General features: G+C 37.9%; 3 protein-coding genes across 3 annotated transcripts; 2 read left to right on the top strand and 1 right to left on the bottom strand.

The window, feature by feature from the left end:
• The first annotated feature begins 530 nt into the window (after positions 1-530).
• On the top strand, positions 531-7,113 carry LOC127802838 (transmembrane emp24 domain-containing protein p24delta3-like). Its single transcript, XM_052338888.1, has 4 exons — positions 531-1,024; positions 5,688-5,900; positions 6,501-6,577; positions 6,683-7,113. The coding sequence occupies exons 1-4, from the start codon at positions 806-808 to the stop codon at positions 6,825-6,827; spliced, it is 654 nt and encodes a 217-aa protein (XP_052194848.1). The 5' UTR covers positions 531-805; the 3' UTR covers positions 6,828-7,113.
• Positions 7,114-8,209: 1,096 nt separating this feature from the next.
• Positions 8,210-9,839, bottom strand: LOC127801269 (F-box protein At1g10780). The gene is given in 4 exon segments (XM_052336211.1): positions 8,210-8,590; positions 8,690-8,970; positions 9,096-9,782; positions 9,785-9,839. Coding segments are annotated over 4 exon segments (1,260 nt in total). The 3' UTR covers positions 8,210-8,353.
• Positions 9,840-19,048: 9,209 nt separating this feature from the next.
• On the top strand, positions 19,049-19,438 carry LOC127801464 (uncharacterized). Its single transcript, XM_052336656.1, has one exon. The coding sequence runs from the start codon at positions 19,049-19,051 to the stop codon at positions 19,436-19,438; it is 390 nt and encodes a 129-aa protein (XP_052192616.1).
• Positions 19,439-23,938: the final 4,500 nt, after the last annotated feature.

Below are 23,938 nucleotides of genomic sequence, written 5' to 3'. Positions count from 1 at the left end.
TATCTCTATTTTTTTTGCCTTTTCATATTTAGTTCAAAAATTTGTTTTTTCGTGATAAACCAAACGTCATTTTTTTTTTGGGCTTAGTTGTGATAAGAGTGAAAACAACACCAATCATCATAAAATCTAATTCAATATCAAACCAAGACTAAGCAAAATAAAAGAGAAATTAAGAGAAATAAAGAATAAATACTAAAAAAAATAGAACAGTCATCGAGAAAATAAAAAACATTACTCTATTTTGGCTAAATACCATTTTTTTATAATTTAAGAGTATTTATTGTAATTTATTATAATTTAAGAGATATATAAGTTTTAGATTTCTAAAATAAGTAAACTAAAAATATGAATTTCATAATTTGAATTTTTTTAGAACTGTAATTCTAAAAATTTAAAAAACCGAAACTGGTGACTAACTGGCAGTAATGAAATATTAAGTGTCAAAGTGGAATTTGAGAAAAGTATAATTGACATTGCGCGCATGTATTTATTGGTTTTTTCTCGCTGGGCAGTACGCATTTATTGTCAGTTCCACCTCATTCATAGAAGTTTTGTACGGTCACTTGGCACCAGTAAAATCTGGATTGGCAATAGCGCCTCCCAACTCATTTTCCCGAGAAAGTTCACGGGAAAATTCAGTCTAGCACACGGAACACAGAGCCCACAGCAAGAGCGAGAGGGATCCGGGTCTCGATTCGTCTTCGATCTCGGTAGGACCAGATTGAAGATTAAAGAATTCAGGAACGAAGTCACTGATATCGTCGAGAAACAGATTGAGAAAGAGAGGGATTGTAGAAGCAGTAAGATGACGGGGATGGTTGCTAGGGTGAGCAGCGGCGTGTTGCCGGTGATGCTGCTGCTGCTGCTGCTTCTGCTACCGGCGGGCGAGGCCATATGGTTGAATCTGCCGTCGACAGGAACGAAGTGCGTGTCAGAGGAAATCCAGAACAACGTCGTCGTTTTGGCCGATTACATCGTCATATCCGACGATCAGAACCGCCCTTCCCCTACCATCTCTGTCAAGGTAAACTAATTTTCCTCACTTTGCTTTCGCCACCTTCGAGTTTCCCTTACTTGTCCTTATTATTGATCAATATTAGTGCTTGCTTATCAAGGCTTCAGTGCCAGTTTTCCATATATTGTTTCACGTGTATGTGTGCCTCTCTATATTTTTATGTACTTTCTGTATGTTTGGATGTAGAATCATGATAATATCTGTAAGTCGTCTGACTGATGTATAGAAAAATGAAATGCAAAAATTCTGGATGCAGTGGACATGAAAATAAATGGTTTATAAAAGGTTTGTGTACAGAGCAAGAAATAGATTTTCAATACTGTAATTTTTTTTGGGGTCACTACATTCCTGGCACAATGATGTCACTTAGTCTGTCCACGTTAAGCTTTTAGTTATTCTTTCCCCAATCTTTTATATGAAACCTAATATTAGCCCCTTGATTGCAGTCCCAGTTGGTGAGTAATCATAAAATAGTTCAGATGAAGGAGACAATGAGTGTTGTCTTTCTTTCTGGACATTGCAGACTCTTGAATAAATATGACACGAAGCAAGTGTAGTTGTTGTCTTACATCCAATCTTGCCATGTTGTAATCGCTTTGCTAGGATTTAACCAAATTTTCTTTTCATTTTATTTGTAATTGGCAGAACACTGCTACAGATTTTATGACTTGTTAACTGTAAACTTGTATTGGGGGGTGAGGACATTTTTATGTTTCATTTGCTGTTGTTCACTTTCTACTGTGTCGGGGATAGCAAGGGTGTTTGCATGTTTTTGTGTGTATTCCTACTTTGAACTTAAATGCATCAACCTGTTAAACTTAATAGAAGTTAGAAGCATAGTGGACTTTTTGGAGGATGCCTCATTGGTTATGCCCCCCACCCCAAGCATAATATCCCCCCCCCCCCCCCCCCCCCCCCCCCCCAAAAAAAAAAAAAAAAAAGTAAACTGAAAAATGGAAAATATTTCACATGAACTATCTCCTTTATTTTCAAACTGAGGAAAGATAGACATAGTGATATAAGATGATAGGTTTTGGACTTTTATGGAGGTGAAGGCACGCAAAACACAGGTGTCCTGATATAGGGTTTGCTTGGGAACAGAAAAAACAGGTCCTGAGGGCGATAACCTATGTGTTTTTAGAAAATTTAGGTGTTGGCAAATGTGTTGCAGAAGTATATGGGCCCAATTTTATTTGAGAATTGGTTAAAAGAAAATCAATAACGGGTGGTTCCCAAATAACAAAATACTATGGCTGTGAAGTGGGGTGGGGCCTTGTCCATTTCTTCAAATTATCCAAGCAGCTCCCTGTACTGAAAAATCATTAATAAGAAATGCAAATTACTACCAGACTTTGTGAAGTACATCCCTGGCCTGGAAAAATTGGTTCTTAGTCCAGAAAAAATTGTGGATTCCTAGGTTGAAGATCAAAGGTAGTGGCTATGGATTCATAGGATGATTTCACTTGATAAAGCAGTGGCATAGTAACTGATTCAATTCAGACTTAGAATAGGTGAATGATTATCCAAAGATGATGTTTTCACAACCTTTTTAGCTATATATGTTTTTCCAACTGAAGCCAAAATGCTGACTTTTATTCTGTGTTTGCCAAAAATCATCATCTTACCTTTTGACTTTGTTAAGCCAGTGAGACCTTTGTGAGAATCCATATACTAAGAAATGGCAAATTTGCAATTAAATCATTCGTTCAGTTATATGTTTAGTCTGTGTAATGCATTAAAAGCTTGATTTAGTCTGCTATTTCTTTATACCCTGTTTTTATTGAAGTGAGAGAAAGTGTTTGAAGTATAATTTATAAAGGAAAATAGAATTAAGGAAAGGAAAGTGAAGGCATATATTATTTTTCTTGTTTGGGTAAACAAGGGGAAGTGAAGGAAACCTTTTATTCCTCTTGTTTTGTTGGGGAAAAATTTATGAGAGATATTGAAGTAATTAAGTAAATTCTATATACAATTATATTTATCTTCTAAATTTGAAATATAGTTGACATTTAAAAGTATTAAAATATCATACACTTCACTTTCCCTCCCCTTCCTCCAAAAATTGGAGGAAATAGAGGGTAAGAGAAAATGCTTAAAATAATTGTACCTCTCACATTTCCTTCCTAATTGTTCTATTAACCTGTTCTCCTCCTAAAAGATTATCAAACATGATGACCTTTGACTCTTTCAGTCCCTTACTTGCCTTCTAATTCATTCAATCCGATGTGTTAAAAAGAGTCCTTCAAGTTCATAAATTTGGTAAGAAAAGACAAGGTGCAGTGCAATCAACTGTGATATGGATGCATCTAGAGCTTGAGAGAGAAAAAGAAACGGAAACCTCATCCTTAAATCAGTTTCTTATATTGTTAAGTGATATCCTTTTCCATACCCTAGTTTCCTCCCTACTACCCCTTTCTTTTTTTACACCCTATTTTATGTTATTTGTTTTGCTCCTGTGCAATCACATCCCAGTGTATTGGACAAGAAAAAAAAGTACTTCTAGGTCCCCAATGTTTACTCTAATTTATTTCTATTTTATTAGGATAGCTTATAGACCAATATCATATGCAGCTATAGTCTTTCCAATCAAATGAAAACCTTCATTAGTTGGCCTTGTTACACAGGTGGAAGAATATTCTGACAAGAATATAGGTGGAATATATTACCCTATTTTATATAATTTTACGGTGGTATGTCTTGCAAATACGTTGTCTATCATTGCCACCACACCCCTATTAGCCCATGTTAGGTTGCCATGGGTCTATGCTACCTCGTGACTTAGGTAGTGCAGAACTATCCATTCAAACTATCACAACTCATTAATTCTCAATGATCAATCATAAATCATGACTGGAGTATTATATTTCAAAAAATTCTAAGCAAAAATGTAACATGTTCAAGAAATTAGTCCAAATTGAGGGTGGCTCTAATAGGCTAGCGAGCATAACTTGCCAAATCCCATGTTGGATTATATTTAAAAAAAAAAAACGTAGATATAAGTAGAAATAAGGAGCTTAACTGTCAACTTCTTGGCTTTTTTTTTTTTTTTTAATGAGTATTCACATAATTGTTGCTTATGATATCCAAGTTGGTCCTTTCCCAGAACTAGGTGGGTGGTGCAGATTTTTTTCCCTTACAATTTGGTCTACAATAAACAAAGGCATGAATGGACTTTATTTACTAGAATGCATATGCAGCTTTATCATCTTCATGATAATCATAACTTATTCTACATGCATCGAGCACTTTCTTTAGAGTGTTTTCTTGCAAATGCTCAAAAAGTCAGACTTATAGGCCTGCTTGAGAAAGGGAGAAAGAAAAAGTGCATCTGATATATTATTATTGATTTGCCATACTACCTCTCAGATGGTTGCCCATGTTTTTTGTTGCCCTTAATATCTCTTGCTTTGTTGGCATTGGTTAGCTTTCTGCCATAGCTATAATCTGTTACTTATTTCAGCTTTTGATCAATTAGGTGTAAACTCTTGATAGCCATACTGTTTTAACCTGTATTTGCGTTGTAATGAGATAAAGTATTCATATTAACAGACATAAGCTCTGCAAATCCAAATTGTCAGCTATTGCAGATAATTTGTCTATATGGTTCTTTTCTCTGTAAGTTTAAGTTAACATGCTACAGTGAAGGAAGCCACTGGTAGAACTCCAGGTAGAGAGATCTAATCCTAAGCAAAATAAATACCACAGCATTGGTCCTTTTCAATATAATCATCACCCAGTAAAACAACAAAGCCTAAACTGGTTTCTTTTCCTCATCAACTTCGCTCAATATTGTACTAGAGTTAGTATGATCTCCACCAGACAATATAGCACTTTAGCTAGTACATGAAAGTGTATCCATATTCTTCTGTTGTGTCTATCAGCAACTCCATGCATTGCACGATGGATGTGAAGTAGGCCATTATGTCAGCAATAATAAGTCAAGGTAGTATTTGATTGAATTCCTTGTAAATAGTCATGCATTATGATAAATTCTCTGGAAAATGCAGCTTTATCATTTATTCGCATGGACCTGTTGTAGAATTCAAATAAACACCCCATTCAATGACAACAATGATCTCCCACCCAGCCATAATATCATTTCACATCCTTTTTTTTTTTTTTTTTTTTTGGTGGTCGCCTCATGCTAAAAGAAAATGCTTTAAGAAATTCAGACAGTAAACTCTGAAGGTCTTCATTCCTTAGTAAAGAGTCAGTCATGCGTTTCACTAAATACCCTATCTGAAGGGGAAAAGTAGAAGCTTAAAGGTATAATAATTTTGGGGATATCTTTTGTGCCATGTGCCAGTGCTTTGATGATCTCATGAGGACTAAAATTCTAACTATTTCCAACTGAGAGGGATATCTTTTTATGCAGTAATGGAGGGGGGAGTTTGGAGGTTGGGATTCATCCTGTCCTGGTGCACTTATCTCAATTTGGATATATTTCCTTGTATCTTATAAATTTTTGCTGCTGCGAGTCTTTAGTGCTGTTCTCCTTATCTTTTAATTCTTTTATTTATTTTAATCTCATCTGGAAATTTGCAAAAATTTGGTCATGGATAAACCTTGCCAAGCTCATCAAAATGGTGACTCTTGTCTTGTCTAACTCATTAGAGGACTTATTTACATTTGTTTCAATTAATCATGATAACACTTTGTCTTCCTCCTGTAGGTAACGTCACCATATGGCAACAATCTTCACCATCAGGAGAATGTAACCCATGGTCAGTTTGCATTTACAACTAAAGAGGCTGGCAACTACCTGGCATGTTTCTGGGTGGGTGGCCATCGTGAAGGAAGTGGAGATGTAAGTGTTAATCTTGACTGGAAAACTGGGATTGCGGCTAAGGATTGGGAATCAGTTGCAAGAAAAGAAAAAATTGAGGTGGGTACTCATAAATTATTCACCAAAGTTGCTGCTGTTAAGCAGAATTTTAGATTTTCCTTAAAATAAAGCTATGGATTTTCCTTTAGGAAATGAAACTGTGGGCCTTTTGCAGTAGTAGTGCAAAACATCTAGAGCTAATTTTTTGAAGTTTAACCGTATAGTTAGAGTTGTTTTCCTGTTGAATAACAGTTATAAGATCCTATTGCCAAGAAACTGTTGGTATATGCTTTTAATATCATGGGCTTATGATATCAACTTATCTGAAATTGTATGAGCAAAAATACTCTTATTCACTATAGAGAAAAACACAGTTGCAGAATCCCCTAGCTCTGCAACTCACCGGAAGTTCCTAATGAAAGATGTCATTTGCTGAAGTTTTGGAGTTCTAATTTAATCGCATTTTACATGGATTTTGCACTGTGGAAATTATTCTGTTGGTACGTTGAAAGAGGAATCAATGGGCAGAAATTGGGGGAAAAAAGGATAAATTTTGTAAAACTTCCTGCTACCTAGCCAAAGTGGTATAGAAACTTCCTACACCACTCTGGCTTTGCCTACAGAAAAATTGACTCAGTTGCCTTGATTCTGAGTGTACAGGGTGTTGCGCTTGAGCTGAGAAAGCTTGAAGGAGCTGTAGAGGCGATCCATGAAAACTTGATGTACCTCAAGGAAAAGTAATTGTTGCTCCATCTCAAATTCATCTGATGTTATTGCATTGTTCTTTTGTTTTGTGAACTTACTTTCGCTTCCTACCTTTTTGGGGTTGTGTAATCTTGCAGAGAAGCTGACATGAGGATAGTAAGTGAAAGAACCAACACTAGGGTGGCATGGTTCAGCATTATGTCCTTGGGGATTTGCATTGTGGTTTCAGTTTTGCAATTATGGTACTTGAAGAGATTTTTCCAAAAGAAGAAGCTGATCTAGACCCGCAAATCTAAAGATGGCCCTGGTGCCATGGAAGTTGTAGAAGCAACACATTGTTCTCATAGACTCATTTCTAATTACGCGGGAAGAAATTTTTGAAACATTTGTAAGGTATTGTGCTTTTTATTGTTTTCTTTCAGTTAGCCAGAAAGTCTGTTACCATTTTCTCCATCCATTACATGTAGTTTGTGACTGTGACTCCATGTTTTTACCCTTTTCCTCTTCCTCCCCTATCAGAAATATATTTACAGGAATCGTGATATGCTTTCAGGATTTTTGAAGCCTACACTAGTGTCTCCATTCCTATTGATTTTGGCAAATTCATATTTTTGTTCACCTAACTTCACAGTTTTTTTCGTATGCCTAATTAAATTTTTTGTTGTTTCGATTATATCAATATATTTGTATTTTTAAGTCAATTTATTTCTTATATTTTAACGTATAAAAAAAATAAAATGAGATAAATTAATTTATTTTTTTTATATGTCAAAATATAAGAATTAAATTAATTTAAAAATACACATACAGAGATAATAATAAAAAGTTTAGTTGTTACACAAAAATATTAAAATATAATAATTAAATTAATTAAAAATATAACGGCCAAATATAATTAAAATAATAAAAATTTAAATAATTATATAAAACAAATATAAAAATACAAGAGAAAAAGTATGCATTTTACGAATTGAGTTTAGTACTACAGGCATATCTTAAGTTGTGGCTTTATGTTCCATCTTTGGCTATTAAGTCTTTTACCATTTCTTTTAGGCAATTCATCGTAGGTGAGGGAGCCCATGAAGTTGATTGCCAGAAATTCTTTTGGGTTGAATGCTACTTTTCATCACATTGTGAGCTGTCGACCTAACAAGCATAACACCCAACAGTTAGGCCTTAATAGGTTTAGGATTTAGGAGTTCATAGTCATTAAAACCGGATACTAAGTCACTAATTGGCCCAAATATTTTTTATTTTACTTTTTGTGGTTTGGTTCATTTAAAAAAAAATAGAAACAAATAAAATGCATCCTTAAATACAAGCAATCGTTAATCTACATGTAAAATGTATACAAAATAATATAGTTTGCATACTACTTGAAATGACTTTTTTTTTTTTTTTTTAGAAACAAAAAGTACTTAAGGGCCCCTATAGAACTAGTGGTCTTTTGAGACCCTAAAAGTTTTAAATGCTAGAAAGGTGGTATTTTATTTTCAAAAAGGTATTATTTTGGCAATAAAGTTGAAAAAATATGGTATTTTTGGCAATTACTCCATCAAATGGTCCCTTCAGCTTAATGAAAATGAAAGAAAAGCAATGTCTCGCAAAGAACAAGAAGGGAAGAAAGCAAAGCAACAATGCATCCACAAGGACTAAACTAAAAATATTGAAAGATGGTTAGCATGCATAATTTTGGAAAAAATGATTGAAGAATTGTCCAGAATGGAAGTAACTAACAGGTTGATTAGGGAAGCACAGTGATTTTCATGAGATCTGATCTGGGTTATGAGAAATTGCTCCTTGAGCTTTTATTCTATTGAAACAATCTTGCGGTTCAGGCAACTGAACCTGCATATCTCCTGGAAGAAGTCATCAGCACTGCTATGGCTGCTCTTCATATCAAGGATTCTTATTGTCATCTTCTTCAAATTCTTACCATACTTGATCAGTGATTCAAGGGTGTTCATTTTCTGTTCAGCATTCAAAGGCGACCTAACTGTGATAACTGCCTCCTCAAGACAAGGAATCACAAATCTTGAATCCACCTGCAAGAGCAAAGAGTGGTATATCTTTATTTTACACATCAAAACTATTGGGACTATCTATCAAATCCATTGCAACAACTCTAGGTGCTGAATATTTACATTTTTCAAGCTGTTCCTCTGGCAAAGAGCAGCAAACATGGCGCCATGCATGTCGAATTTTTGCAGCCTGGCATGGCTGTTAAAGAACTCAACGAAGTCAATCTCTGGAAAGGGGAGAAGGGCTTCAAAATCCCCAGTGAATTCCACCTTCATGTATAGATGCTTCACATCACTTGCCAATTGGAGCATTTTGCTTATTGCATCCCAACACCACTGGACACCTCTGATGGACAAAGATTCAAGAGCTACAAGTTTCCCAAAATCAACCATGTAGACTCTCCCTGAAGGCAATCCAACAAGAAAAATGATTCAGTTACCATAAACAGTCTGGGGATTTACTGAATCTTGCACCAAAAAAAAAAAAAAAAAGAGAAAAAGGCTGGTGTGAATTCAAAGAGAGAGTTACCAGAATTATTGGCAATGGAAAGATTCCTTAAACATTGGGTCTCATGAACCCTAATCCAACTACACCCTTGCACCTCTAGTAATTCAAGCTTCGGAGAAACCAGAGAAATGGAGCAGTTACCCACGCCATAGAAGTCAAGTTTGCATTGCTCTAGCCATGGAAGCTCAATTGAAACAGACCTCAACCCCTCGCATGCAAGCAGCGATAGGTTGGTCAGGTCGGGGCATGCCTGAAGCGCAGCAGATAGGGCAGAGTCATCCAATCGAGCGCCAACTATTTCAAGATTGCGAAGTTTGGGAAACTTACTCCACTTGGGGGTGTGGGTCATAAGGACGCCCCAGAGTTTCAGCGACTCCAACTTCCATGCAGCTTGAATGCAATCCAATTTGGAGGTGTCATCGAGAGAGTTCTGCTCTTCAACGAGATTGTCCATTCGGAGCTCAAGGAACCTGAGAGAAGTTCCTTGGAGTGATAGCCATGAAGCAAGGCCATCACTACTGAAGGGGCAATACACTACCAGTTCTTCCAATTGAAAAATTAATGAGACCATTTGGGTCACGATGTCGTCTGGACTTCTACTGCCGCCCTTGAGGCTTTCATTGAGGTTGCGAGGGAAGTAAAGGCTCCGAAGATAAGGCATTGTCTCTTTCCATCGCTTGGAAACGCACGTAAATGATGCCACATCTTGGCGTTCCTTGTGTGTGACAAAATATATTGGATAAGAGCATCAGGCAGTGAGTCCATTCGCTGAGGACAATAATCAAACAGATGGTCGGCAATTAGAAGAGCACCCAAAAACTAAAACCAAGGGTTCTAAACAACTCAACGCAGACAAAAACAAATCCAGCCCACCATTGGAATTTCAAGTGAAACCCAAGACAAGAACATAAAAGCAAACGACTATACACAAACACTCGACCAATTAACGTCAAACGGCGATGAGCTTTCAAACCCAACCCGTCAGAGTGATTACATACAGCAATGCAAATAACACAAATCTACATTCTGTAGGACGGAATTAACAGGATTTAGCTGAAGAATCTTGCAATTGACTATTGAATTTTGGATTTGCACCAAAGGTCAGTGAACGAACGTAACCAAAAACGGGGATGAATTATCATTCCACGTTCATGAGTTCACTGGAAACAAAACAAAACCCATTCACTAATTGCAGCAAAAACCGGTATGTATATGGCTCCGAAGGTTCATAAATCATAATTAAGACCAATACATCCTAGTATATATAGTTCAGATAGAAACCAGATCTTAACGACCTTTTCTGGCAGTAACCCATATGACATTGGCGATAGATAGAGAGCTTACAAGTCGAGATTGCTACGAGGAGTTTCCCAATAATGGCAAAGAACAGAAGACGGATTGCTTCAAGCTTCGGAAACAGACCTCTTCTCTCTCCTTCTCTGTCTCTTTTCCTCTCCCAGCGTAGAGAAGGCGCGCGTATATACGGATGGTTGAGGGCTTTTCAAATTTCAAATACAGAGAGAGAGAGAGATTCTGACGATAGTTTTCTTTTCTGCTGCGAAATGCGAATGTTGCGAGCGGAGAGAGAGAGATGAGAGGGTTTTGAAAAAGACCCGCTTTGGTTTGGTTTTGAACTTTTTTGAATTTCAGACCGTTCCAACGGTCCCGTCTTGCGCTTCCTTCCTTCTTTGCGCCTCAATTTCAGATCTTGACACGTGTCGCCTCTTCATAGATTTCCTCGTCAATCCCCACCACCGACCGCTCCAATTGTTTTGCTAAATATGTTATTTGTTTCTTATAATATTCATCGATTAATATATTACATAATTAATCAAACTTCTTGCTTAGTGTTTACGAATAATATAGTCTTTATATTTAATGTCACATACAAATAATACAAGAAAATAATTAATTATAAATTAATAAAGTCAGTTAATTAATCTTAACCAGCATATTTGTCAATAAAACCTTATTTATACTAATGTAATATAAAATATAACACATTAATACATAAATATTACTATAAATATTATAATCAAGTGTCTAAATAATATTTAGTCTCCCTTAATCACAGTCTTGTATGCGATAGAGGAAAGGTTTTGTAGCAACAAACATTGTCTACTCATTTCGTAAATAATCAATAATATTTTAAAAGTTAAAAATTATAAATTATTTAATAAATATTGTCAACAATTTATATTCATAGATTGTGCGCAGAAATTTTGAGGGTTGATGGATTGTCCATTGACTCTCGTGTCATTTGTTAATACCTGATACTATATAGTTTTGAGATGAATTATTATCACTGATTAATCTTCCAAATAGCATATCAAAAGAGAGATTAGAAGATAGAATTGTCCCTAGGGGCATAACTTGGTGGTCCTGACGACTCTTTTTGTAGCTTGCTCTATCATGGTTAAGAGTGTTGCTCTGAGATCGAAATCGATGATTACTAAATTTTTTGATTTACCTCATGCACCATCTGTTAGGATTCGATGGTGTAGGACGTCCACGAGAGGACGTAAATCCCAAGAAGATGGTGAAAATTTGTTCTTATTCTTCATAACAACTTCTTATTTTTGTTCATCCTATTCTTCTTCTCTTAATTTGCTCAAAAGGTTGAGCTCGTTTTTTAAATCAATGAAAACGACAAGTCATAATATCTCTTGTAGTTTTCAACTAGTATAAAAGAAAGCTCCAAAGAGTTTTGGAAGCTTGATTAGTGTGGACCAACTAAGTCCATCACGAACTTTTTCTACTTCATTATTTAAATTTTAAATAGATATTATATTGAATTGCTTAATTTTAGATTCAATGAATATTATATATTACTTAAATACCCATTATTCATATGATTTTATGTATAATTTTGTTGCGCATATGAGATTTGAAAATTTTCAAAACCTACACAATCGTATGAGATCCACAACAAATATGATATAAAATATAACACATTAATTTATAAATGTTACTAACAGTGTTATAAATGAGGGTCTAAATAGCATTTTTGACAAACGAATAAAAACATATAGTTTATTATTACAAGTTAAAAGATGTATTTTATGGGCAATGCTAACTATTATTCCAATAATAATGATTAAAGAGCAGTAAATGTATCTTATTTTTAAACAAAATAAATTTGTTTGTATCTTGTTTTTAGTTTCTAAATAATTTTATTAATTAATTAAATAATTTAAAACATAATACATTTATTATCAACTAATAAAATGATTTAAAAGTTAAAAACAAATATAATAAGGGTACATTTGATTGCTTATATTTTCTATAGAAAATGATCATTTTTCACCTAAATTTTAATTTTTGTAGTGTTTGATTAGCTAATTTTTTTAGGCAAATTGGTTTCTAGTTTTCAATCAGGCAATACAAATTTCTAGCTTTTGCTGGAAATAATTTTTTCAAGGGAGGGGGGTAGTTCTAATTTTTCAAGAAATTCACCTATCGCGCATTGCTTCTATCCACCCAAATTTCTCGAGGGTTTTCCTCTCTCATTCGACACCAACTTTGTCCCCTTCTTTTTTGTAGCCATCCACCATTGAAGTCTGTAACAGTTGGGCACCAGGCGCGCCCCCTTGGCCGTGCCGCGTGGGTGGCCATGCACCACCCACCCCTTCTCCCTTGCTGCCACGTGGCAACATGCAGGAGACACCTTGGTAGCTAATTTTCCTCCTCTGGCCGATTCCTCCTCTTCTGGCGCCTATAAATAGTGTTGTTTCATCGCTGTGAGCGCTCTGTAATTTTTAACGCGCCGAAACTCTGCCCGTGTATGTACGCAAGGTATAAAAATGTTTTAAATTTATTTAATAGTGCTATTTATGAATCAGTCGCTTGTTTAGCTGAATTAATTAGTGATGTAGCGGCGATAATTAAAATTGACTGCGCGTTTAATTAAATTATTTTACGATTGTATAGGAAATTGATACGTGAAACCAACGCGCAACACGAGATTAACGCGTGGTAAGATTTAATATGGTTTGCGTGTAAATTTATTTTGACATAGCTTGTATTAGATTATGGGAGAAGTGTCTAGGCATGGGGCTGTAGATTTGGGCCGTGTGAGTCTCGAGATGAGGTCCTAAATGAAATCAGTGGGGCCACCAAAATCCGGTTTAGGGTGAGATGGACAGGCCAACATGCATGATGCACTTCACATTTTCTATAATTATCATGCATTTTAATTTACTGCAACTCATATTACCCTTACTGAGTCCCCGGGACTCACCCCTGTATTTTCCCACTAACGCAGTAGGTGGCTCGGGATTCGAGAAAGGAAAGGCGGTACTGATAGAAGAGCCGCCAGTTGGGAGCGACTGTTAACCGTGGGGGTGTGGGTTAACCCCAAATGTTAATATTGTAATATAAATGTTGTGTTAAATGTGAGTGTCGGATATGGTTTAACCTAAAGTAAGCTAGAACCAAGTTAAGGTTCCCACTATGAGTGAACCCAGTAAGGTAGGGAACTTGTACCTGTCGGCTACGACCGAAAAATGTGATATGTTTAATTATGTTTGGTGGCTAAAGTAATTTGTTGGGCTTGTTGATATTCGTTTGAAATTGGATTAATGCTCCAAGGGCCTAATCAGGTATGAGGCTCGGGTGAGTTTCCACTGTCCTCGCAATTTACTCCCGAGGCTCTCGTCCGGTCGAAGGCGGCAAAGCCTGGACCCCACTCAGGGTGCCCATATTATTTTAAAGATTTATATTGGCAGGGGCATAACCGTCCTTCGAGTTTGGCTGAGGTTGTAATGTAGGTTATGATGGCACCCGTTTGTGGGGTCGGGGCGTCACAAGGTGGTATCAGAGCGAGGTTTGTGGTCGACATGATGTGTTGAATAGGGCTGAATATATATATAAAAAGGAAACGAAGACACCGAAATGTGGATAATGGGATTGAGAATGCACATTTGGGACGGGGTAGGTCGTAACTGGAATTGAGGTACTCCCCGGGTAGGCATGATTTGGTTTGTGGGCTTGCTTAGGAAAGGTGTTTCCCAGGATAACGAGCAGAGGAGTGTGTGAATCCCTGGATCTGGGCCTCGTGGGGGAGGAAAATTTATGCTGGTTATTGATCTGACCCTTGGTTTCATGTGCAGATAATAAAATACCATCATGGATTTTGGTGGGGCAGGCCCTAGCGTGCCGGGTCCAGACGCGAACCTCCCACTTGTGAATCTGTTATGGTGGCAGTGGGAGCAAGAATTGTCTGCTCATATGAGAGGTGGTCAGCAAGATAATGAGGAAATCTTGAGTTTTTTGTGTCGTGTGAACCAGGTATACAGGAATACCATATGCGTGCCGCTATGGGGGTTGCCTAGAGAAGCAAGTATTATTTGCAAAGAAACACATGAATGACATTTGGAAAGAGTGCATGGATGTCCTGATGTGAGACATGACTTTACGGTTTAATTATGGTAATTTCATCCGTGCGATCGAGCGCCAAGCTATGGATTGGGAGCCATGTGTGAAGCCTGGTGATCCGGCAGGGATCAGGGTGTTTCCCACCGCACTCCCAATGGAGGCTGAGATATGGGGAGCCACGGAGATCGTGGAGACGTTGCCCCTGAATTCTCTTTCCAGCGTAGCAAGCAATGAGGATCTATCGCAGTTGGTTGATGAGGCGACCTCCGGGTTATGGGAGATACTGCGAGTGCTACGTAGCCAGGGATGTCGAACTAGCGTTGCAGTTTGGATGGTTGGGATACCATCAATTTTTGTGTATAATACTAGAAATGCGGATGGGGTGTTAATGTTGTACATGGGTAACTGGTTTGGTTAGCAATGTACTAGTTTGGCTAAGAGTATGTTAATAGATTGTAAATTTGTGTGTTTATAAGAAATAGACTGTAATTTCTTTGTGATTAATAAACCTTCATTGTTATGTTTTGATGACACGTGTTTAATAGGAAATGATTGTGGTATGCAGATGGCACTAGTGACAAGAGCAACTGTTTGTAATTCCTGGTCAGAAAATGCTGGCCAAGAGTCCGTAGGGAGGGGACCTGAGTGTTTGAAAGAGATCCAAAGTCATTTTATGGGGCGAGGACCGGCTGGTGGTCGCCAAGTGGATACCGAAGCGGCCAATTGGCTGAAAGCATTTGTGGATTTGCGCCCTCCAACATTCAAAGGACAGCTGGAGGCTGATCCAAGCATAACAGAGTATTGGGTGGAAGATATTTATCAGTTGTTAGAATACATGGATTGTCCTAAGGACCAATGGGTGAGATGCGCCACTTTTGTACTCACCGAACAGGCCAGGGTGTGGTGGCGATCGACAATTGAGATGCTAAGAAAGCAGAATGCTCAATTGGCGATGGCGATGGCCGATAAGTTGGGAACAGTTTAGGGAAGCATTTAACGAGAAGTATTATCCACATGACTGGTAGATTCGGAAGAAACAAGATTTCATGGAACTCAAGCAACAGTCTCACCTAACGGTATCACAGTATGAAGACGAATTTGTGAAGTTATTGAAATATATCCCAACTTATATGTTGTCAAAAGTTGATAAGATGGAACGATTTATCCAGGGGTTGCGTCTGGAGGTACGTTAAGGGATGAGCTATGTTGAGGCTCATACTTTTCATGAAGCTGTGGTTAAGGCTGTGAATATTGAAAAGAGACTAATGAATTATAGGGAGATCACTCAAGCAAAGGAACCATCCAGTGAGGGGCCAAGGAAGGTTGTGCCAAAGCAGGGACATCAGTTTACTCTCCCGGAGACAGGTAAATTTAAGAAGGAATTAAAAGCATACCCCAAATGTCATAAACCTCATCGATGGAGTCTTCCCTGTGGAATTCCCAGAGCTGCCAAGGAGTGTTATAACTGTGGAGAGACGGGGCATATAGTCAGAAATTGTCCGAAATGGTTAGAGATGAACACTGTTAAAACAAACCCACCAGTTACAGGGGTCCAGAAGAAACCGATAGTATGTTTTAATTGTAATACACCAAGGCACATAGCTTCTTGGTGTCCCTAACGTGAAAAGACTGGACTGTCGAGATTAACCGGGGATGGAGCACGAGCGACAACTGGGAGAGTGTTCAATCTGACCAAAATGGACGTGGTAGCAAATCCACAAGTGATTGAAGGTACGCTCCCTGTTCAAGATATATGCATGCATGCATTGATAGACTTAGGAGCCACCCACTCATTCATATCATATGCCGCGGTAGAATGTGCGGAACTAAGCACCAAAGAATCCACTGTGCCTATGAGTGTGCAAACCCCAATGGGAACTTGGTTTTGTTCGCAACGAATGGTGCCGGAGTGTCCAATTATGATAGGAGAAATCATATTTCTAGTGGACTTGAACTTGTTGGAGATCCAAGATTTTGATATTATACTTGTGATGGATTTTCTGTCCCAAAATCAAGCGCAACTGGACTGCGAGAAACGAGCAGTCAGACTAATTGGACCTAATAAACAGATCGTAAGATTTGTCGGTACCCAAGTAGGGAAACCTTTGAAAATTGTATCTGCATTAAAAGTCCAAAAATGTCTAGAAAATGGGGCCTTGGGGTACGCGGTGCAGGTGGTGACTAAAGGAAAGGTACAGAGAAAATGTGAGGATGTTGAAATTGTAAGGGAGTACCCGGATGTATTCCCAGAGGATTTATCAAGCTTACCACTTAACAGAGAAATTGAGTTCGCCATTGATTTACCTCCCGAAACTCAGTCTCGACCGATATCAATCCCTCCATACATATTGGCCCCAGTAGAGCTGCGTGAGCTTAAAGTTCAATTGCAAGATTTGTTGGACAAGGGTTTTATTCGCCCTAGTATATCGCCCTGGGATGCACCTGTGTTGTTTGTACGGAAGAAAGACAGTAGTCTGAGAATGTGCATTGATTATCGTGCTATAAACAAAGTTATAATAAAGAATAAGTACCCTTTGCCCCGAATTGATGACCTATTTGATTAGTTATAAGGGGCTCGAATTTTCTCTAAAATTGATTTACGATCAGGGTATTATCAATTGAGGATAAAGGAAGATGATATTCCCAAAACAGCATTTCGGTCACGATATGGCCATTACGAATATCTGGTGATGTCATTTGGTTTGACCAATACACCACCAACTTTTATGGATCTTATGAATCGTATGTTTCAACCCTATTTGGATAAATTTATAATTGTATTTATTGACGATATATTGGTATATTCGTCCGATGAGAAGGCACACCGGGAGCACTTGAGAATTACTTTGTCAACACTGAGGGAACACAAGCTCTATGCCAAGTTTAGCAAATGTGATTTTTGGTTGAAAGAAGTTGCTTTCTTGGGGCACGTAATTTCAGGACAAGGCATATCTGTGGACCCTGTTAAGGTGGAAGAGGTAAAAGAATGGCCACAACCTACTACTGTCTCTGAAATTAGAAGTTTTCTTGGTCTGGCGGGGTATTACCATAAATTTGTTGAGAAATTCTCGAGTATTGCTGCCCCGTTTACCCAATTGACCCAGAAAGGAACCAAGTTTGTCTGGGATGAATCTTGTGAAAAAGCTTTCCAAGAGCTCAAATGTAGGTTGATCGAAGCACCAATATTGGCGATACCTGAAGGCTTTGAAGGATATGAGGTGTACACCAATGCCTCGGGAATAGGGCTGGGGTGCGTGTTGATGCAGCATGGTAAGGTGATTGCATATGGATCTAGACAACTTCACCTCCATGAAAAGAATTACTCGGTGCATGACTTGGAATTGGCAGCCGTGGTACATGCCTTAAAGTTGTGGCGACATTACTTGTATGGGGAAAGGTTCGTTATATATGTGGATCATCAAAGTTTAAAGTATATCTTCACTCAACGAAATTTGAATCTCCGACAACGTCGGTGGATGGAACTCCTAAAAGATTATAACTATACCATCCAGTATCGCCTAGGACGAGCAAATGTGGTAGCATATGCTTTGAGCCGAAAATTCATAGTGTCAGGGGCATGTTTGGATATCCATTTACACACCCTAACGGAAGAATTTGCAAACCTAACCCTCAAGGTAGAACCACAAGGCGACACAGCGATTGTAGCACATATGCGATTACAAGTTGATCTATGGGATAGGATTAAACTGGCTATAGCTCAGGAGGGGAATTTGGAGCAATGGATAGATGAGAATGGACTACCTAAGCAACCAGAATTTGAGTATCGTAATGGAATACTCCGAATGAATGGGCGGGTATACGTGCCAGCCTTGGGGAGGTTACAACAGGAGATTCTAAATGAGGCACACCGAACACCCTATACAGTACACCCTGGAGCTACCAAGATGTATCGTGACCTTCGGGAAGTGCACTGGTGGCCAGGAATGAAGAAAGATGTGGCAGAGTTCGTAAGAGCATGTAACACCTGTTAACGAGTAAAAGCCGAACATCAAAAACCACTGGGAAGTTTGCAACCTTTGGAGATTCTGGAATGGAAATGAGAGCATATAACAACCGATTTCATCATGGGTTTACCTCAGACCCTAAGAAAGGTTGATGCTATATGGGTTGTGGTGGACCGACTAACAAAGTCAGCACATTTCTTACCCATAAGGAGTATTATGGGTGCTGAGCAACTTGCCCAACTCTATATCCAGGAAATTGTTCGCTTGCACGGAGTTCCTGCGAGCATTGTATCGAATAGAGATAGTCGATTCATGTCAAACTTTTGGAAAGCTGTGCAAGAAGAACTTGGGACCCAGCTGAATTTTAGCACAGCTTATCACCCTCAGACAGATGGTCAAACTGAACGGGTCAATCAAATCTTGGAAGACATGCTTCGGGCATGTGTGCAAGATTTTGGAGGCAATTGGGACGAATATTTAAGTTTGGCGGAATTTGCTTATAATAACAGCTATTAGACAAGCATAGGGATGGCCCCATATGAGGCGTTGTATGGACGACGGTGTCGATCACCAATTTGCTGGCTTGAGGTAGGGGAAAAATAGCTTGCCCGGACGGATCCTGTGGAGAAAGCAATGCAGCAGATAGAGATAGTCCGTAAGAACATGAAAGCGGCTCAAGACCGACAAAAAAAGTACGCAGATCGTCGGACCCGACCTTTGGAATTTGAGGAAGGAGATCTAGTGTACCTTCGAGCTACTTCAATAAGCCTAGCATTTAGACATCAACGAAGGGGAAAATTGGGACCTCGGTATTTGGGACCATACCAAATCAAGGGTCGAGTTGGACCGTTTGCCTATCGTCTGGAGTTATCAGAGGCATTGACCGAACTGCATGATGTGTTTCATGTTTCCCAATTACGAAAGCATATATACAATCTGGACGTGGAAGTGCGTGTTGAGGATGTTGAACTTCAACTTGATATGACATTCGAGGTGCAACCTGTACGAGTGCTGGAACGTTAGGACCGTCAATTGAGACGTAGAACTCTATCAATGGTAAAAGTGCAGTGGTGTCAGCACTCAGAAGGGGAGGCGACTTGGGAAATGGAAGAAGAAATACAAGAAAAATATCCTTACATGTTTGACAGTTACAGTTAATGTTGGGAATCTGTGTGCAATAAATAAAGTGTACAAATTTCGAGGACGAAATTTCATAAGATGGGAGACTGTAATAGCTAGGCGCCAGGCGGCGCCCATGCACGCGGCCACCCGTGTGGCAAGACCGCGCGCAGCCGCGCAGCTAGGGCGCCAAGCGCGCGCCCCTGGCCGTGCCACGTGGGTGGCCATGTGCCACCCACCCCTTCTCCCTTGCTGCCACATGGCAGCATGCGGGAGACACCTTGGCAGCCAATTTTCCTCCCCTGGCTGATTCCTCCTCTTCTGGCGCCTATAAATAGCGTTGTTTCATCGTTGTGAGCGCTCTATAATTTTTAACGCACCGAAACTCTGCTCGTGTGTGTACGCGAGGTATAAAAATATTTTAAATTTATTTAATAGTGCCATTTATGAATCAGTCGCTTCTTTAGCTAAATTAATTAGCGATGTAGTGGCGATAATTAAAATTGACTGCGCGTTTAATTAAATTATTTTACGATTATATAGTAAATTGGTACGTGAAACCAACGCACAACACGAGATTAATGCATGGTAAGGTTTAATATGGTTTGCGTGTAAATTTATTTTGGCATGGCTTGTATTAGATTATGGGAGAAGTGTTTAGGCATGGGGCTGTAGATTTGGGCCGTGTTAGTCTCGAGATGGGGTCCTAAATGAAATCAGTGGGGCCACCAAAATCCGGTTTAGGGTGAGGTGGACAGGCCAATATGCATGATGCACTTCACATTATTCTATAATTGTCAGGTATTTTAATTTACTGCAACTCATATTACCTTTACTGAGTCCCCGGGACTCACCCCTGTATTTTCCCACTAACCCAGCAAGTGGCTCGGGATTCGAGAAATGAAAGACGGTACTGATAGAAGAGTCGTCAGTTGGCAGCGATTGTTAATCGTGGGGGTGTGGGTTAACCCCAAATGTTAATATTGTAATATAAATGTTGTGTGTTAACTGTGAGTGTCGGATATGGTTTAACCTAAAGTAAGCTGGAACCAAGTTAAGGTTCCCACTATGAGTGAACCCAGTAAGGTAGGGAACTTATACCTGTCGGCTATGACCGAAAACTGTGATATGTTTAATTATGTTTGGTGGCTGAAATAATTTGTTGCGTTTGTTGATATTCGTTTGAAATTGGATTAATGCTCCAAGGGCCTAATCAGGTACGAGGCTCGGGGTGAGTTTCCACTGTCCTCGCAATTTACTCCCGAGCTCTCGTCCGGTCGAAGGCGGCAAAGCCTGGACCCCACTCAAGGCGCTCATATTATTTTAAAGATTTATATTGGCAGGGGCATAACCGTCCTTCGAGTTTGGCCGAGGTTGTAATGTAGGCTATGGTGGCACCTGTTTGTGGGGTCGGGGCGTCTCAAAGTCGAGCTTCGACTTCCTGTGAGTTGCCATTTACTATCGAAGACAAGCTCCGACTTCAACTTCACTGCCATCTCCGCAAAAGACCAGCTTCGACTTCGTGTTTTAGACCATCACTGCATCTTTTTCTTCTTCCACAATAAGGTTTTTGATCTGGAGTCTTCGTCTACCAGCCTTTCCCCTTCATGTTCGTCACCATCTTCGTCAAAGTTGACCTCCGATTTTGACTTCTAGACCACCATTCATCCTCATCTTCGTCCACAATAAGCTTTTCAGCCCTTATTTTTTGGTTTTCGGCCATCTTCCGATGGATAATCGGTAGCCTTCATTTTCTGATTTTGCATTTTGCTTTATTCTTTTATTTTCAATATATATATTTTACCTTTTATTTGGGGTTTAATTGTGTAATAATTTAGTCTTTACTATTTACTTTGTGTAAAATTCTGTGAGTTTTTGTTTACTTTTTTTTGGTAGATAATATTTTGTATGTGGTTATCAAACAACAAAAATTAGAAAATATGACTAATTATATGAAAAATAGTGACAATCAAATACCAAAAAATAGAAAAGTACAATAAATTATTAGTAAAAAATTAAACTAATCAAACACCGTTAATTAATATTTTTCATACAAATCAATTTTATAGGCAATTAATTGAATTGTCTAAAACTTATTTTCTTTCCATACAAATTTCATATTTGCAGTCAAACGCATTCTAAAAGTATATTATTTAAAAATAGAATTTATATACCATTACCCTAAAAACAATAACTAGCAACATTCATATTTTAATTATCGAGTCTTAGCCCAATTTGGGCTCGTGGGCTCTAGGCTTAGTCCATTTTATAAGATTTGTTAAAAAATAGAATAATATTATTTATCTAGATTCGATATGAATCTCTAATCTAATTAACACATTTTTATTTAAAACTTGCACATTTGCACTCATATTTTTTTAATAAAAATATGTCAACTAGATTGTAAATCCATCTTCAGTTTAAATAAATAGCATTACTTTAAAAAATATGGAGTTGTTTATTATTATTATTATTATTATTATTATTATTACCAATAGGAGACAATTTAAAATTAATTTATAATCAAATTAATTAATTTTGGCTACTTAAATTTAGTTGATTTGATAGGGTTTTGATATATAGGAAAAATATTTATTTATTTATTTTTGCTTTGTTTTAATATTAATATTTCTATTTAAATTAAATAATCAACTGGATTGAAATATATAATTATTTTATAAAAGTAATACTATATTTCACGTTATTTGAAAAATTATTCTCCTGATAAACCTAAGATATTAATAAACTTTCTTAATATTGATTATTTCAATTAAATTATTTTTTAAAATTTGATATCTTATTTTAATTTTATTTATATAAATTTAAGTAATTGGATTCAATTACTAAAATACTTAATAACCCATAAAAATAATTGAATTCTAACTCACCTCAAAAACTTTACAATTACAGTTAATGGGTATCAAATCAATCCAATTCAATTCGGGTACCCAGAGAATACTTAATTGGACAACCCAACTTTAGCTATCTTGTCTTTTAGGACAAATCTTACCCAACACTACCCTAATCTACACGTGGCAACGGCACGTACTCTTGCTTTTTTTTTGCCATTATTGTTATTTAGCCCCTTAGGCAGGTGAAAAGATAAATCAAAAAGAAATTTGGCTTTTGTGTTTTTAACCCATTATTTAAGGGAACAAGGAGTGTCTTTATCATAAAGTATTAATATTTAAGTTATAAGCTTAATTATCTTAAGAGAGTTGAGAAAAAAAATTGGATCGTACAATTTTATTAAAGACTTTATTTGGCACATTTTTATTGCATATTCAGATTGATATTTATGTTGACATCTTATTAATCAATTACTAATATATTTTTTATTAAATTATTCAAATGAAAGATGTATTGATAATTAATTAATAGGGTGTCAACTCAGATGTACAAGTAATATTACTCATGTCGTTAGAATTGTCTTGTCTATTTTGTTGTTTAGATTGAGATATTTTGTTTTTTTTTATAGTTTTCTTTGTGATAATTGGATTATATCTTATTACAAATATTTTTCGGACCCCTTCTTATGGGCTGAACATGACCTAGTAGGCTGCCTTGATCTCTTGAAGCCATTGCTCAAGTCGGAGCTCGTCAAAACCAGGTCACACTTCGGTGAGGCCCGAGATCAGATTATGGGAACCAAGCGAGCTCCCAGCAATGTTCCAGTCATTAACTTAGCCAGACGAGCTCCCGGATATGCTTTTAGCTCGCTGGATGAATTGTTCGGCTCACATAACAAAAAAGCCACAAAATAATCAGATAATAGTCGTGGACTAGGCGTTATTCTGGCTGGGCTGTCCTGGTCCAATCTTGGTCGCCATCTCGGCCCATTTCTTGGCCCATTCCGGTCCTATCCTGACCCTATATCAGCCTACAAACAATATCATTATAGCCTATTTTGGGTATCCGCACACTCGCTCGAGATTCCATCCTCATTAATGGCGAATCTCATCCACATTAGTGAGGGTCCTGTCGGCACCTTGTTGTTACCTGGGTACCTTCACCGGTGCCTGATATTCAATCCCATCACCTGCAAATGCATGACGCATGCATACAGAGGAACATCTCCTCCTCTTATATCAGTAAGCTCTTTCCAGAGCCAATGTATATTTTTTCTGCTAACCTACTGATACATAGTTTTCTCTTACTTACTTGAACGTCGGAGTACTTGCAGGGGTCAGTCGGCTGGAGAAATGCAGACCAAATCACACAACATTTCTTGGAGTGCCTTCTCATCCTCCCTCTCGTATTCATTTTCTCAATACGGGCCAACGAATCACGGTCGATCAATTCTCAACGTTGACATATCTTAATATAAGCTATAGATGTTTTGAGATTTTTTATTAGTAAATTCTTACTCACACACAAAAAAAAAAAAAAAAAAATATGATGAGG

The sequence above is a fragment of the Diospyros lotus genome, chromosome 5 (genome assembly GCF_014633365.1).
Source record: "Diospyros lotus cultivar Yz01 chromosome 5, ASM1463336v1, whole genome shotgun sequence".
NCBI classification, from domain to species: domain Eukaryota; kingdom Viridiplantae; phylum Streptophyta; class Magnoliopsida; order Ericales; family Ebenaceae; genus Diospyros; species Diospyros lotus.
Note: the sequence above shows the minus strand (reverse complement) of the source record. Positions and strands in the feature narration are given on the sequence as shown.

What these genes read in the sequence shown, in the direction of transcription:
- LOC127801464 (XM_052336656.1), top strand. Translation starts at nt 19,049, where the DNA reads ATGCAGCAGATAGAGATAGTCCGTAAGAACATGAAAGCGGCTCAAGAC.
- LOC127802838 (XM_052338888.1), top strand. Translation starts at nt 806, where the DNA reads ATGACGGGGATGGTTGCTAGGGTGAGCAGCGGCGTGTTGCCGGTGATG. An exon ending in CCCCTACCATCTCTGTCAAG is followed by an intron (nt 1,025 to 5,687) that starts GTAAACTAATTT and finishes TTCCTCCTGTAG; the next exon opens with GTAACGTCACCATATGGCAA. An exon ending in TTGATGTACCTCAAGGAAAA is followed by an intron (nt 6,578 to 6,682) that starts GTAATTGTTGCT and finishes GTAATCTTGCAG; the next exon opens with AGAAGCTGACATGAGGATAG.